Source organism: Candida dubliniensis, chromosome 1 (assembly GCF_000026945.1).
Source record: "Candida dubliniensis CD36 chromosome 1, complete sequence".
NCBI lineage: Eukaryota > Fungi > Ascomycota > Pichiomycetes > Serinales > Debaryomycetaceae > Candida > Candida dubliniensis.
Genome location: NC_012860.1, coordinates 1,377,726 through 1,393,693, shown reverse-complemented (window position 1 = coordinate 1,393,693; position 15,968 = coordinate 1,377,726). Strand labels below are relative to the sequence as shown.

Here is a 15,968-nt window from a genome sequence, read left to right as displayed (position 1 = left end):
CAATAGAGAAGTGGAAATACCAAAGCAATAAAGATGATATTATATTATTATATACTACTACTGTTAGTTTTTACAATATTGGGTTTGTCTTTTATTAGATATTATACCAACAAGAGAGCGAAACAACTACATCATCAAATTTCAAGTTCAGAAAAATACTTCACATTACGCCAACCTTATAGTGATGAGGAAAAACAGGACAATTCATTAGGAACTACAGATACTCATTATGGTGGAGGAGGAGGTGGTAATTTCAAATACAAGTTCCCTGGTGGTGGTGGTGGTAAAATAGAATTTGGAGGTGGTGCTGGGTTTGACTACAAGCATGGCAAACATGATGATGATGATGATAATAACTCAGACAATGAGAATTAATGATAAAGTTTACACCAGAAGTCATTAAAACCTAAAAATAGACAGCTGGAACTTCCAAGAGCTAGTATTCCGGGAGAGGGAAAAGTATCCTATATTTGCTATGAATTGAACAAGAAAACGTGATTCAAGTTGAAGAAAAGAAAGAATGTTACCAAAAACTTGTTATAGTTTAGTTTACATTTTCAAATGATGATTATTATTATTATTAACCCATGTTCTTGTTGTTGTTGTTGTTGTTGTTGTTATGTAAGAAACCCAGGGATGTTTGTTGCATAATTTGTATACATCATACCCCAATATGTCTCATTTCAAGAAAAAAAAAAAAAATGAAGAAATCTATTTATAGAAAGGAATGAATTGAAGTCATTTACTAAATCTTAATTGGTTGACTATTTTCAAGTTACAATAGTTGCACAACACTGTTGCAATGTCAATATTGTAGGTATTACTATCCCGCCAATAATATGTAACATCATAAGATATTACATGTTTTTGTGTTTCTCCTGAATAATGGGGGGACAGTCACCACCAAAAGAATGAAAGATATAAAACTATATACCCAATAGGAGAGAAAAAACCACAAGAAAGGAAAGAGGTTCTTGTGGTGTTTTAGTTTTGAGGTGGATATGTTGAGGTTTGTTTTATATTGGCTTGTTTTATGTCATTGCAAAAACTAATCTAGGGTGTGTGTGTGTGGGGGGGGGGGATTGAATGACCTTTATGACAAGTTCAAATAACGAACCAAAACAATTGAACCAGCGTTTGTTTCGGAACGTTTTGTAGATTTTGTAGAAAAGACTTGGTGTTTCCAAATGGCTAGTAATACAGAGGGAATTATACGTTTGTAATAGTAGTGTAGCTATTCAATAAAGACAATGGACTTAAAAATTAGAGATTACTAAACCTCTGTTTAAAATTCACCAAACATAATAAGGGTTTAAAGACAATGGGCCATGCAACAAAGTATTGTATTGTATTGTATTGTATTGTACTTGTAATTTAGTTATTTCTTATGGACATCCTCTTGGCAGTCCTACTACTACAACTAAATCTTTAGTTTGAATGTAAATGTATATGTGTATGTGTGGGTTTTTTGACATTGACATTTACTAATTTAGTTTTTTAATTACTTGCATAATTTTAGTTTCTACTTACATTCCAAGTTGTTTCATTTTGTTATCATAACATTAATAATAATAACAATAATAATAATTGTCATCACCAAGTACATGCAAGGAAAACAATGGGATCGCCATCATCATCATCATCATCGTTGTGAAAGTCATTGACAATCCCTATTATAATCTGTTATATGCTTGGCATTTGGTGGAGCCCATCAATGCATAGTGATAATTAATTAATTAATTAATTAATTAATTTACAAGATTGACAAAAATGACATCTGTTATGGATCAAGGGGAAAGGGGGGGTTAAGAAATGATTTTCTCAATTTTTCGAAGTGTGTTTTGATTATACAAAAAAAAAAAAAAATGTCCGGTATACTTTTGTTGTTGTTGTTGTTGTTGTTTCAAAAAAACCGTAAAACTTTGGAATGAGATGAAAAAGGAATATTGAAAACAAAAAAGAAGAATTAGAAAGTGTCTATCGAGGATTTAAGAGATGATGGTGGTGATGATGATGTTGAACAACTATTTCATCCATCAATGTAAAAGAACCTTCTAAAAATATTTTTCTATTATTTCTTTTTGTTTTGTTTTGTGGTCCATTCCAACTTCTAACTCAATTGTGAAACCTCCACCAAGAAAAACGCACACTGTTGCATAGGGGGTTGTGGAAGTTAGCACCTGATTTAAGGGATAAAACGATATTAATTTTGTGGTTGTGGCTGATTTACACATGAATTTTTTGCTGCAAGTAATTTATAAGCATGAACCTTTAGAATTGTGAGTTACAATGATTGATGCAAATGGTACAAAACAAAGAGAGAATTATGCAAGTAATTTAACCAATTAGTAACTCTAATAAACAAAGAACAGAATCCTCATCACTACTACTACTACTACTACTACTACTACTACTACTACTACTATCGCTCCGACTATTAACTACTATTCTACCCTTAGAAAATGACCTTCCATCCTTGTTTTGAACCATGAAATTCTCAACTATAAATAGGGGTCAATTCCTCCTCTTGAAATCAAAATTTGTTTTCCTTTTTTTTTCCTTTATCAATCAATAAATCAATTCATAACAACAACTAACTACAAAAGAAAAAGAATTACAACAACCATTACACAATGTACAAATTAACTGTTTTTATTGCTGCTTTTTTCAGTTTATTCTTCCAATCAGTTATTGCTGCTCCAATTCAACAAGGATTCCGTGGTAATATAACTTTATACATTAAATCAGATAGTGAAGAAGTCAATGGTAAGACCCTTTATACACTTACTAAAGACAATGGATTTAATGAAATTTACATTGGTGATTATGTTACTCCAGGGGCTACTTTTTATTTAGAACCATCATACATTTATCAAAGATATGATGATGATAAATCAGGTACTTCTTATTCTTTAACTTATAGTGAACAAGGTAAAATTGGTGTTGCTGCTGGTTCTGATGGTATTTATATTTCTGATTTTGATGGAACAAATGGTGAACTTAAATTCTCTGGTGATGATTACTTATATGCTGTTCATGTTGTTGATAAACCAGCTTATTCTGCTAGTCAATATGCTATCCAAGTTGGTAATCCAAACCTGCCACCAAAGAACTCCTACAAAGTTAAGATCTATGGTAGACTTAATTGGGCTGTCTTGTAAAGAGATTAGAAGAGAGAGGTTTTTAATTTGGTTATTTTCATGAAAAAAAAAAAAAAGTTTTTAAATTGTTTGCTTTTTTTGTTTTATTTTTTTTTTTTTTTTCATTTCATTTCATTTCGTTGCTTTTTTTAATATTTGGGTGGTTTGATAAATTTTGGTGATTTTTGATATGATATGATTTGATTTGATTTTAGATATATATATACCCTTCATCATCATATTCAATTTAACCGTATGATTCATTATCATCTCCTCCAATATTTGTATTCTCGTTGCTTGTTAATTAGTTATATTATATGTACAAATATAAAGATATATTAAGTTAAAGTTTTTTTAATACTCTTTTTTTTTTACTCTCTTTGTTATTAGGAATGATTTATTTATTGATTTGGAAAATATAATACTTCATTCATTTTTTGCATCATCATGATGTTTGTGGATTGGTTGAAGGTGCAACGTTACATTTTTTGCAGTTCGTTAATGCACGCACAAGGGGATAAAAAGAAAAAATATGTAAACCATAAAATTGAAACAATATTGCAGCAAGTTTCTATTAATAGTTCAAAAAGCAATGTAAAACAAAACTCTGATAATGATTCTCCACATGATGTATTAGTCTACCCCAGTGTTATATACCAAATAAAAATACTTTTCCACAGAATAAATCAACCTATTCAATTGAATAAGATGAGATGAGTAATCTTGATTCTTTGAGGTGTTGTCTATCCAATTGACAACCGCCAATCCAAAAAAAAAAAAAAATCATTTACTAAAATTGATTTACATTCTGGTAAGAAATATGGTTTTATTCAATATTCTAGACAACAGCAATAGTTATTGAATGAAATGATGCAAACAGAATAAGGAGGTTTTCTTTGTTGTTGTGATGGGATGAGTTAATCTCCATTTCATTTTCCATGACCAAATGATCATAATAATAATTACTCTTTATCTATGCAAGTAATTAATTCTCCCAATTCAGTTTTTTTTTTTTTTTTTTTTTTTTTTTAATTTACATTCCAACTTCTAACAGTTCAAATTTTCTTGTAACACTAATTACACTCTTTATAGTTGCAAATACTTAAAAAAATACTAAATTGCAAGTCTAAAAAAATCTAATATTTCTATTTATTATTATGTAATGAATAATCTATAAATTTAGGATTTGTATAAGAGAATCCTTGAATATTTAAAATATCAGAAGTGGTATTGTTGGATGATAACCCTTTTTGTTGTTGAGGTATTAGTTGTGATGATGATGATGATGATGGTGGTGGTGGTGGAGGAAGAGGAGGAGGAGGAGTGAAATCCATTTCTGTGAATTCAGTATCAAAATTCTCTGCTAATATTGGATCAGTAATAACTGGTAAAATTGGTGGTATAATCATTTTTTGTTGTTGACCTTTTTTCCCAGGTTTTATTGTTACTTTTTTTTCATCTTCATCTTCTTCATCTTCCTCTATTACTTGTTCTTGTTGTTGATGAGGTAAATTTTCTAAACGATTCCAATCAATAAAACGGAAAAATCTATGTTGTTTAAATTTTTGGAAAATTTCTTCATTATCAAGATTAATTCTTTTATCAGGGTTTACTTGTAATAATTTTCTTAAAAAATCTTTAGCATCTAAACTTAAATAAAATGGGAATTTAAGAGTTTTTTTAATTGATTTCATTTTTTCCAATACTTTTTTAGGATTATTCCCAGTAAATGGTGGTGAACCAGTTAAAAGATCAAAGGCAACACAACCTAATGACCAATAATCAACAGCAAAATCATATGCATCACCTTGTAAGATTTCTGGTGCCATATATTGTACTGTTCCAGTTATAGAATGATTTTTGGTATTACCATTATCAGTAGCTATTTTACTTAATCCAAAATCAGTTAATACTAAATTACCAAATGAATTTAATAAACAATTTTCTGGTTTTAAATCTCGATAAATTACTTTTAATTTTAAATGAAGATATCTTAAACCTAATAACATTTGAGCAATATAATAACTTGAATCTTTTTCACTCATAAATTTTTCCATAGCTAAATGATGAAATAATTCTCCACCTTGTAAATATTCTAATATTAAATATAATTTATTATTATCTTGAAATGCATAAAATAATTTAACAATATTTGGATGATTAACTAATTCTAATATTTGTTTTTCATTTAATGTTCGTTGATAATTTTTTTCATGAATCTTAACTCCAAAAATTCCAACTTCCTTTTGTTCTGAGTTTTTTTCTTCTTCTTCTTCTTCTTCTTCCAGCAGTTGATTAATTATTAATGATGCCTTTTTCAATTGTTTTTGAGCAAATAATCTACCAGTAGATAATTGTCTCACTAATAACACTTTACCATATGATCCTTTCCCTAATACTTTAATTGGTTCAAAATCAGATAATCTTGGTGGAGAAATAACCTTGATGTTGTTGTTATTATTCCCTCCATTAGAAACTATTCCTGGAGATCTATCAATTATTAATGATGAAGATATATAAGAATTTGTAATATTTACTTCATATGATGAAACTATTGATGATTTCCTTCGTTGTCTATTATTATTATTATTGTTGTTGTTGTTGTTATTGATTTTTATTGGTCTAGAAGATAATTGTGGTTGATAGCCTTGTGGTAAATAATCATAATCTTCATCATTTTCTTCTTCTTGTTCTTCTATTTCTTCTTCATCTATTGCATCAATTAATTTATAATTTAATTCTTGTGTTGATGTTGTTGTGGGAATGGATGGAGCAGCAGGACTAATAATGATTTTCGTATGGAATTGAGAAGTTAATGTGGAAACTTCATCTTCCATATCAAATATATCTGTCATTATAAAATAGTTGTTCTATTTGGTGGTAATAAATATTAATCATTAGTTGATATTAAGAAGAAGAAGAAGAAGAAGAAGAAGAAAAAGAAAAAGAAAAAGAAGTGGTAGTGGTAGTAAAGAACAACTACACACATACAAAGAAAAAAAAACTTTCAAACGTTTCTGTTAAATCTACTCGCTTACACGTGCCCAAATAAGAAACTAACTCCTACCCTACCCACACGTGACTTTACCTTCCATGACGTGAACAATAAACTCAAATGAACAATTTAAGATGAACAATCTTCAATAGGAGATATATAGCTGAGACGATAATGATAGAGATTCATTTCATTTATGATTAAGAAATTCCGATATAAAAATACATTAAACCAAAAAAAAAAAAAAGGAATTAAACAAATACATAAATATAAACAAACTATGAAATAACAAAATATCAAATACGGTAAACCTTTTTTTTTTTTATAATACAATTGAACAAATAATCATCATTAACAAAAATATAAAAACAAAGTTATAATAATATGTATGTATGTATGTATGATACATTTAAATCAAATAATAGCTTTAATATATAATTTCAGTTTCATTTGAATATATTCCAATAATAAATCATTTTTATAATTATTAATCGATGAAGAAGAAGAAAAAGAAGAAGAAGAAGAATTGTTACCATTGTTTTTCTTATCTTTTCGATCTTTTAAAATTATTGGATTCAATAATAATTTACCATCTTGACCACCATTATTATTATTATTATTATTATTATCAATAGAATTTTGTTTGGATTTGAAAAAAATTAATAATTTAATATTATCAATAATTAAATCATTTCGATTTAATTTTTTCATTAATTTATAAATGATTAAATTAATTAATTCATCAAGATTTTTTAATTTATCTTTACGTAATTTAATAGAAATCATCGATTGTAATAATGATGAAGAAGAAGAAGAACAAGAAGAAGTTCTATTCTTGTTATTGTTATTGTTGTTAGTGGTTGAATCTTGGATGAAAATATTCAATTTTAATATTGATTCTGATTTTAATGATGATGATGTTGATGATATTGATGTTGATGGCAATGATGTTATTGGAGGTTGTTCAATCATTGCTGCTGTACTAATTGTAGTAGATGTTGATAATTTACTTTGATGATGAATCTTCCGTCTTTGCAGTGATTGAACATGATTATGATTATGATTATGATTATGATTATGATATTTATAAATTTGTTTTCTTTGATTTGAAATACTTCCTTTATAATTAATACCATTGATATTATCATCATCAAATCCAGTTGTGATTGATGATGTATTAATAGTATCTAAAGTATCATTATACTCTCCCATAACATCATGATGATGATTATGATTATGATGATGTTTACTCATTGGAGTTAAAGAAATTGAAACTGATGGTGGTGAAGAAAATGATTCATTATCATTATCAAATGTAATAGTGGAATTAGTAGTAGTCATTGAAAATGTACTCTTTTGAGGAGATACAGGTAAAACAAGAATTGAATTAGTCGTGTCATTATCATTATCATTATCATTATTATTATCATTATCAATATCAATATCAGTAGTTACTGATTTATCTAAGGAATATCCAGAAAATGAAGTTATATCATGGGTATGATTAGTTGTAATTATATCATTGATTATCCCACTAATTAATGATGTATCACCAATATTTTGAGGGTCCTGTGAATCTTTATCATTTTTTTCTTCTTCTTCTTCTTCGTCATCAGCTTCTTCTTCTTCTTCTTGTTGTTGTTGTGGTGGTTGATTTACTTCTTTTCTTTGTTGAACCCCCTCTTTTTCCTCTTCTTCATCTTCTTTATATTTATATCCAATCAATTCTTCAGTTGATGGTTTAGGATATTGTAAATAAGGTATTATAGGTTGTGACAATTGAGAAGAACTAGGTGTCAGGGAATTTCTCCAAGATGATTTAACTCGATTATGATATTCATCTACTAATTTACGAGGTGACATAAATGCACTAATAGTATGACTTCTTCTTCTTCTTCTTCTTATTCTTTCTTTCTTTGGTGTATCAATCACTGTATTATCAATATTTGGGATATTCTTCTTCTCATCATTAGTACTATTTGACAATGATTTGTTTAATTTTTGAGAAGGTAAATTTGATGATACCATAGAAGTTGAAGATTTAGAAGGTTGTTGTTGTAAACTATAACATGATGAAGAATTTGAATTTGATGGTGAAGTCAAATATGGTGGGGTAAGAGATAATGTAGGTGATGGATATTCATCTTGTGATGAAGGTAATGGAATTGGTTTATCATGTTGTGGTGGTGGTGGTACTGGTAGTGTTTGAGCATTTAAATATGGTATCAGTTGTGATTGTAATGTCCCTTCTGGATTTGTTTCACATTCTTGTAAAGGTAATCGAGGCAGCAATAATTGTTGTGGTTGTGGTTGTGGTTGCGGTTGTGGTTGTGGTTTTGATATAGTTACTTTAATTTCACTTGGAACAATTGAATTTCGTTTACTTGAATTTGATGAAGAAATTCTCATTGATAAACGTTTCAATAATTTTGATGGAGACAGTAGTAAATTACCAGCAACATTACTAGTACTATTTCTTCTATTGGGTGATTTGGATGGGGATTTTAATAGAGGATTGGACAGTAATGGAGGTGGAGGTTGATATTTGAATGAATTAGAAGATGATGAAGTAGTAGTAGTAGTGGTGGTGGTGGTTTTCATGGATTTTAAAGATAACAGTGGTTTCAATAATGAAGGAGTATCTGAAGTCAATTGAGAATTCTTACTATTAATTCTTTTAGGAGTTAGATGAGAATATTGGTTTGATTGTAATGATGATTGTGGAGGAGGAGGTGGTGGTGGTGGAGGAGTTCTTGGAGATTCAAATGACAGAATGAATTTTGAATTATTATCTAATGAAGTAGGAGGAGTGAATAATAATTGAGACAGTTGATAAGAATGTTTATCCATCAAATCTTCTTCTTCTTCTTCTTCTTCTTCTTCTTCAATTTCATCAATTTCTTCAATTTCATCAATAATAGAAATATCTAATGGAGGTGTAGCATAAACACTAATAGGACGATGAACGTCATCTGATATAGTAGACAGTTTTAACATATGAATATATTTTTTTGTCTTGAAATGAAATATTTGGAATTAGTATAAAACAAATAAAATGGAAATGGAAATGGAAAATAACAAGAAATCAAATTAAAAGGTAGTTGTACTTATATATATATATATTTAATGATACATGAAAGTGAAAGTGAAAAAAAAAATTGAAAGAAGAACAATAATAATAATAATAATAAATAAAAGGACGTGTTGAGGGATGATCTCTGTGTTAAATTGTTATTTGATTATTGTTCTTTTTAAATTGAGTTTGTTACAGAAAGTAAATGTTGAATAATAATAAACTTATTGATTCAAAAAAATAATATTGTAGTTGTAGTTGTAGTTGTAGTAACCTTCTAATCAATTTATGAAACAAATGATAGGGTTAATAATGGTAATGGAAGGATAAAGGAATAAAAAATAAAATTATTGTTATGGGAAATAAAGGGGGGGAAGAAGAGAAAGTTGTTGGTGTGGAGTTGTAATATATATATATATATATGAATAATATGAATTAAGATTGAAAGGAGTGAAATAGTTTGGAAGAAGAGGAAGAGATGGAATAATAAATAATAATGGGTGAAGTGGGAAGTGGGAAATGGGAAGTGTATTGGTACGGTACGTGGTGGTGTGTGCATGACACAAAAAAAAAAAATGAAAGAATAATTTAAGTTACAAAAGTAAATGTTGTCGTTGTTGGTAAATCAAAATTCTTCTTAATAACTGTTTTTAGTAATCTAATTAAACCTGCTTAATTTCTTATTTCTTTTGTTTTATTTTTAGTTTAGTTTATTAAAATTGAATTAACATTAGCAAGATATCTGAGTAAAAATATTCTTACAAGATTACTACTACTTCTACTAATGTATAGAAAGTAATATTACCATGTGGAGGATGTTCAAGTTTAAGTTAGAAAAAAAAGTAGTGTACGTTGAGAAGAAAATAATTTGCAAGAACCAACAAGCACAAAAAAAATAAAAACCCAAACAACAATGTAACGCGTTTTCTATTTTCTTATGTATGTATGTATGTATGTATGTATGTATTATACGATCACAATCATATGTGATTGAACCAAATAGATGATAATAATAATGATGGATTATATAATCTCCTTCTACTTTTTTGAAACAATGTGAAAATATATATATGTAGATTTGGGTTTGGAAAAGAGAAAAAAAATTCTTGTGATTGTGATTGTGATTCCTTTTCTATTGTTCTTATTTGTTAGAGTAAGTTGTGCCAATACATTTATTGTTGTTTGCTGTTGTTTGCTGTTTAATTCATTCATTGTTTTAAAAGAATACGTTTGAAACAATACAAGTCATTTACAAAGCCAGCAGTAATAATATGTTACACAATTGATATTTATCTAACTATTTGTTCTTGTTGTTGTTCTTGTTGTTGCTGTCACGTTTATAGAATTGGTCATTATTATTATTAACAGGTCCATCCTTCCATTCCTTTGGTCATATTTCTATTTATTAGAGTAGAGTATAAATGGATTCTAGAATTTCCCATCTTTCTTTGTTCTTCTTCTTACACAATCGTTTGTGTTAGTGGTGGCTTTAATGTCCTTAATGTGTTACTCATAATATCAACGTGATTTTAACTTTGAGAATATATTTGTCCTTCCTTTCTATCTCTCTCCCCCCCCTTTCAAATACTATAATAATAATAATAACAATATTATTAAGAAATTTATCCTCTCTTTGTAAAACCAACATCCCACATACATAGAAGTTGTTCCTGCTTAGCTTTTTTTTTGATTGATTGATAGTTCTGTTTCAGTTCTTATTATTATTACCCTTTCGGTATAATTAATAACTAACAGATGAAATAAGAGACGTGATTTACTTATTTGATTTATCAAATCTTGTTGTTGTTGTCGTTGTTGTTTCATAGTTAAATTGGGACCACATTGTAGTAGGGGTGTGTGTGTGTGTGTTTTTGTCATTTATTTCGTTTCATTTCATTTCATTTCAATGGATTCTTTTTTCTTAGTTACCTATATTATATCTTCTATTTACATTATTAATGATTAGCTCCCTCCTCCCCCCCTTTAGTTCCCAATTCAACTAACTGCTTACTCTTTCATTATATCAACTCCCTTCCCCCCCCCCCCCCTTTTCCCCTTTGAGGTTGAAAATCGCAATCAAAGAAAGAGAGAAAAAAAAAAAAGAAATTTTTTTGCATCAAGTTGGAATGTTTGTAGGAAATATATATATGTTCTCTTAAAATCCAACCAATTAAAAAGCAACATACTTCTCCCTTGATATTGAAACTTTTTATTTACCTTACCATAGCTTACTTGCTTACTTGCTTATTTTTACCAATTAAGTTAAATTAATTTTGGGAAATTGGAATCGTAAAAATTGTTTGGAAAATATGTTTCTAATTATAATACAAGATTGAAAAAAAAAAATAAAACAAGAACACAGTTGGTAGCGGTACATAGATAATATCAACATCTATAGTTTTAACAAATCAATAATTCTATCAAAAGGAGTTAGAAGTTACTGTAAATCTAATTGACTTGAGTGTTTTTTTTTTTTGTTTTTCTTTTTTTTAATAAATTCATAACTAAATAACTATAAACATAACAAGAATTAAACACCTCTCCCTTATATCCAATATATAATGATTTAAGAAATAGTTTCTCTTTTAGCTCTTGATCTAATTAAATTCAATTTAATAATTGATTCATTATTAATATAATTTATTAAATAATCATCATCATCAAGTAAAACCAATTTAATATCATTATCATCAATTGTAGTAGCAGTAATAGTATTGTCTTTGAGTTCTGTTGATGTTGATGATAATAATAATAAAAATAAATTAAAATGATTTAATAATTCATAATCATTATACATTTTAAAACTAATAATTTTTTTTAAATAATCAATTGATAATATATCATATTTAAATAATTGAAATTTAATTATATCATTTGATTCAATAGAATTTATATCTATTTTATTTAAATAAACTTCAATTTGAATTTTATCTGACTTGGTGGTGGTGGTGGTAATGGTATTATCAATTATTGGTGGTGATAGTGGTGATGGTGGTGGTGGTTTAGAATCTAAGGCGAATTTAAATTCATCTAATTCATGAATTATATTATTCATAGATACTTCGAAAAATGAACCATGAGGAGAAGATGGAGAAGAAGTGGTAGAAAAAGCTAAAGCTGAAGTTGAAGTTGAAGTTGAAGTTGAACCTGATAATGAATTATTGGATGGAGAAAGTGATGGTGATGAAGATAAAACTAATGAATTATTATTGTTATTATTATCATTATTATTATTACCATTATTATAAGAATAAGTTTTCGCAGATTGTTCAGTAACAGGAATAATATTTGATGAATTTATTATCATAGATTTGACTTTTGTGTTTGTTGTTTTTGTTTTTGTTGTTGTTGTTTTTGTTAAAGTTGGAGTTGATGGTAATTTAGGTAATGGTTTATCTATTGTAATGTTGATGTTTTGAGTAGGGAATTTTTCAAATATTGCTATTCCTTCTTTTCCTCCTTCTTTTCCTCCTCCTGATTCATCTTGATCTTGAGAATATATTGTTAATGGAGTAGTTGAAGGTGAATTCATTTTTGAACTATGATTAGTTGCTGTAGTACAACTACTACAATATCGATTATGATTGTGATTTTGACGATAATAATAATAATAACAAGAATAATGATCAGAATGATGTTGATGTTGATGTGAATGTTGATGCTGATGTGGATTATGATCAAATATACTTTCTTCAGGTTCACTTTGAATTGAATTTATTCGTTGATGATTATCTAATCTATGACAATCCAATTGTAAAAGAGAATTAATTTTTTGATGTTGTTGCTTATTAGAATGAATCTTTGGTAATAAAGATGAAGAAGAAGAAGGTGGTGATGAAGAAGAAGGTGATGATGATGATAATAATAATAAATTTGAAAAATTATCTAATAACTTATTGTCGTTGACATTGACATCGTCATTGTTGTTGTTTTTTTGGATTTCATTAATTGAAGTATCTGGAATTTGATTATCATTATTACTATCAATATTATTATCATTATTTGTTTCTAATAATAATGATGATGATGATTGTGATGATTGTGATGATTGTGATAATTCAACATTAGTGATATCATCAACACCAACATTATGATTATTATAAGTATTAATTATTGATGTATAACTAAATAATGATTTATTACTTTCTGAATGAACAATAGTAGATAAATTATCAAGATCTTTATTATCTTTTGATTTAATAGTAGTAGTATTAGTATTATCACGAATTTTCTTACTAAGTTGATCAATATATGTTGAATTATTAATATATTGATCAGGTAATCTAAAAATTCGATTATTATTATTATTAGCAGTAGTAGTAGTAGGAGATATAACTGGTCTAGTTTTGGTGATTGGACTAACAAGATTTCCATTATTATTGCTAATGGTAGTACTAGTGGTATTGATCGATATTGGTCTGATATTGTTATATTGTTGTTGTTGTTGTTGTTGTTGTTGTTGTTGTTTAATGGTTGATGGTAATTTTGGTAATGGAGCAGTTTTAGAAAAAGTAACTGAATTATCTTGAATATTTTTATTAATAATAATTGAATTAGGATAAAATGTTTTAATTATAGTTTCATTAGTTATATTGGTAGGTATATCATCATCAATAATATTATTATTATTAGTATTAGTATTAACAATTATATTATTAGAATTATAAATGAAATCATGAAATTTATAACATTCATTTAAAATATTTGGCCAATAAATTATTAATTGATTTAAATAATCATTTAATTTATTAGATAATTTAAAAGAATTTTCAATTAAATTTTTATCAAATTTCACATTAGGAGAATGATATAAAGAATTTCTTAATATTGGTGGTGGTAATTTAATTGGGAAATCTTTATTTTTATTATTATATTGTAATATAATTCCATCATGTAATTTATAAAAATCATTATAAAATTTCCCTAAATAAATGATTTGATCATTTAAATTATCAAAAAATTTGATTTTATACCAAAATGATTTATTCAATTTATTATAAAAAATTTCATCAATTTGAAATAATAATTTTGGTTTATCATTTTCAATTTCTAATATTATGGGTGGTTCATTTAAAGTTTTTTCAATTCCTAATTGTTTTGTAGATTGAGTTGATAATGATAATTGTGAAAGTGGTGGTGGTGGTGGTTGTGTTGGTGTTGGTGTTGGTAGTGGTAGTGGTAGTGGTAGTGATTGTTTACTATATTCATATAACCAAGTTAATTTAATTGGTTCAAGAGGATCATTTAAAGCAATATCAACATAAGAAGCAGGTATTAATCCTATTTTAGTTTTATCATATAAATCATGAACTAATAACCATCCATTACCGATTTTTTTCAATAATTTTAAAAATTGTTTAGCCTTTATATTTAAATGATTTTTAGTTTCATTGTCATTGTCATTGTCAGTGTCATTGTCAGTGTCACTAATAAAATCATATTTTGTTATTAATATAATACTTTTATTAGTTAAATCAATTGAATTTTTGTTATTATTATTATTATTATTATCAATTTCATCTGGTTGGGGAATTTTTGCATGCTTTTCTTTCTCTTGATTAAATAATATTGGCATTGATAAGGTTTTCTCTAATGACGTTGAAGATGTTGTTGTTGTTGTTGTTGTTGTTGTTGTTGTTGGTAATAAGGTTTTCGTTATTCTTGGTATGGGTATAGATTGTATTTCAGTAATTATTGATGATGATCCATTTGTCTTTTTTGGAGTTTTTGGAGTTTTTGGAGTTTTTGGAATGTTTGACATTCGTGGAGTAATAGGTGATACCAATGATGATGATGATGATGATATTACTTTAACATTTTTACCGGGTTGTTGTTCACTTAATGGACCAATAATAGTCAAATTTTTAACATTCTTTAATTTTCTTTTAGATTTGAATAATTTCAATGATGGTGAAGATGGTGAAGGTAACAGTGTTGTTGTTGGTGGTGGTACCTTGGGTTTTGTTGGTGATGATAATGACATTGTTATTTATGAGATTATCCCTTGGATCAACAGTTAAGGGAAGTTTGAATTGAAAATTAAAATTAAAAAAAAAAAAAAAAAAAAAATTTTGGAGGGTTTGCTTATTTGTTTTCAGTTTATTGCAAAAGAAAAGCCAATAAAGCCAAAATAAAAAAAAACAAATGTAACTTGAAGGAAATTATTATTATTATAAATATAAACAAAAAATGAAACCCAGATTCAATGAAATTGTTGTTGTTGTTGTTGTTGATATTGATTTCCTTTCTTGTATGAAAACTTATAATATATGTATATATATATATATATATGTTTATATGGCGGGGGGGAGTGGGCTATGTCCAAATTTTCTTTTTATTTAAATTCCAAATAAATAATGTTAATGAATTCAAAGGAATGTAATTGTTGTTGTTGGGATTTGTATAAAATTCAATTATTTGTTGTTGTTGTTTGTTATTGTTTATTGTTAATTTGAATTGATGCAAATTCATGCACAAGAGAAATTTCACCCAAATCGGTATAATAAAAAAAAAAAAAAGAAGAAGAAGAACTATTGATCGAGTTCAATTATTTGTCAACACAACGCAAGTTTATGTCAAAGAAGAAAAGCAAAAAAAAGAAGATAATCAAATTATAATAAATAAATAATTATTATCTTCAAAGGGGGTGGATTTGTTGTTGTTGTTGTTGTTGTTGTTGTGGTTAAATATAGATACAGTATTTCTATATTATGTAACTGGGAAACACTCTCTTGTAGTAACCAATTGATGTAACTATTAT

At 27.3% G+C, this 15,968-nt stretch overlaps 5 protein-coding genes across 5 annotated transcripts; 2 read left to right on the top strand and 3 right to left on the bottom strand. All coding sequences in view use genetic code 12, as the record gives it.

Annotated features, from left to right (window-relative positions):
* Positions 1-33: 33 nt before the first annotated feature.
* On the top strand, positions 34-375 carry CD36_05960 (conserved hypothetical protein; the record flags this gene model as incomplete). The annotated part of the gene is made up of 1 exon (XM_002417212.1): positions 34-375. The coding sequence occupies one exon, from the start codon at positions 34-36 to the stop codon at positions 373-375; it is 342 nt and encodes a 113-aa protein (XP_002417257.1).
* A 2,258-nt stretch (positions 376-2,633) lies between these two features.
* Positions 2,634-3,161, top strand: CD36_05950 (LDG-related family protein, putative; the record flags this gene model as incomplete). The annotated part of the gene is made up of 1 exon (XM_002417211.1): positions 2,634-3,161. One exon carries the CDS (start codon positions 2,634-2,636, stop codon positions 3,159-3,161), a length of 528 nt encoding a protein of 175 aa, XP_002417256.1.
* A 1,124-nt stretch (positions 3,162-4,285) lies between these two features.
* CD36_05940 (serine/threonine protein kinase (stpk), putative) lies at positions 4,286-5,995 on the bottom strand (the record flags this gene model as incomplete). The annotated part of the gene is made up of 1 exon (XM_002417210.1): positions 4,286-5,995. The coding sequence occupies one exon, from the start codon at positions 5,993-5,995 to the stop codon at positions 4,286-4,288; it is 1,710 nt and encodes a 569-aa protein (XP_002417255.1).
* A 554-nt stretch (positions 5,996-6,549) lies between these two features.
* On the bottom strand, positions 6,550-9,132 carry CD36_05930 (conserved hypothetical protein; the record flags this gene model as incomplete). The annotated part of the gene is made up of 1 exon (XM_002417209.1): positions 6,550-9,132. The coding sequence occupies one exon, from the start codon at positions 9,130-9,132 to the stop codon at positions 6,550-6,552; it is 2,583 nt and encodes an 860-aa protein (XP_002417254.1).
* A 2,642-nt stretch (positions 9,133-11,774) lies between these two features.
* CD36_05920 (conserved hypothetical protein) lies at positions 11,775-15,191 on the bottom strand (the record flags this gene model as incomplete). Its single annotated transcript, XM_002417208.1, has 1 exon — positions 11,775-15,191. The coding sequence occupies one exon, from the start codon at positions 15,189-15,191 to the stop codon at positions 11,775-11,777; it is 3,417 nt and encodes a 1,138-aa protein (XP_002417253.1).
* Between the last annotated feature and the right edge of the window lie 777 nt (positions 15,192-15,968).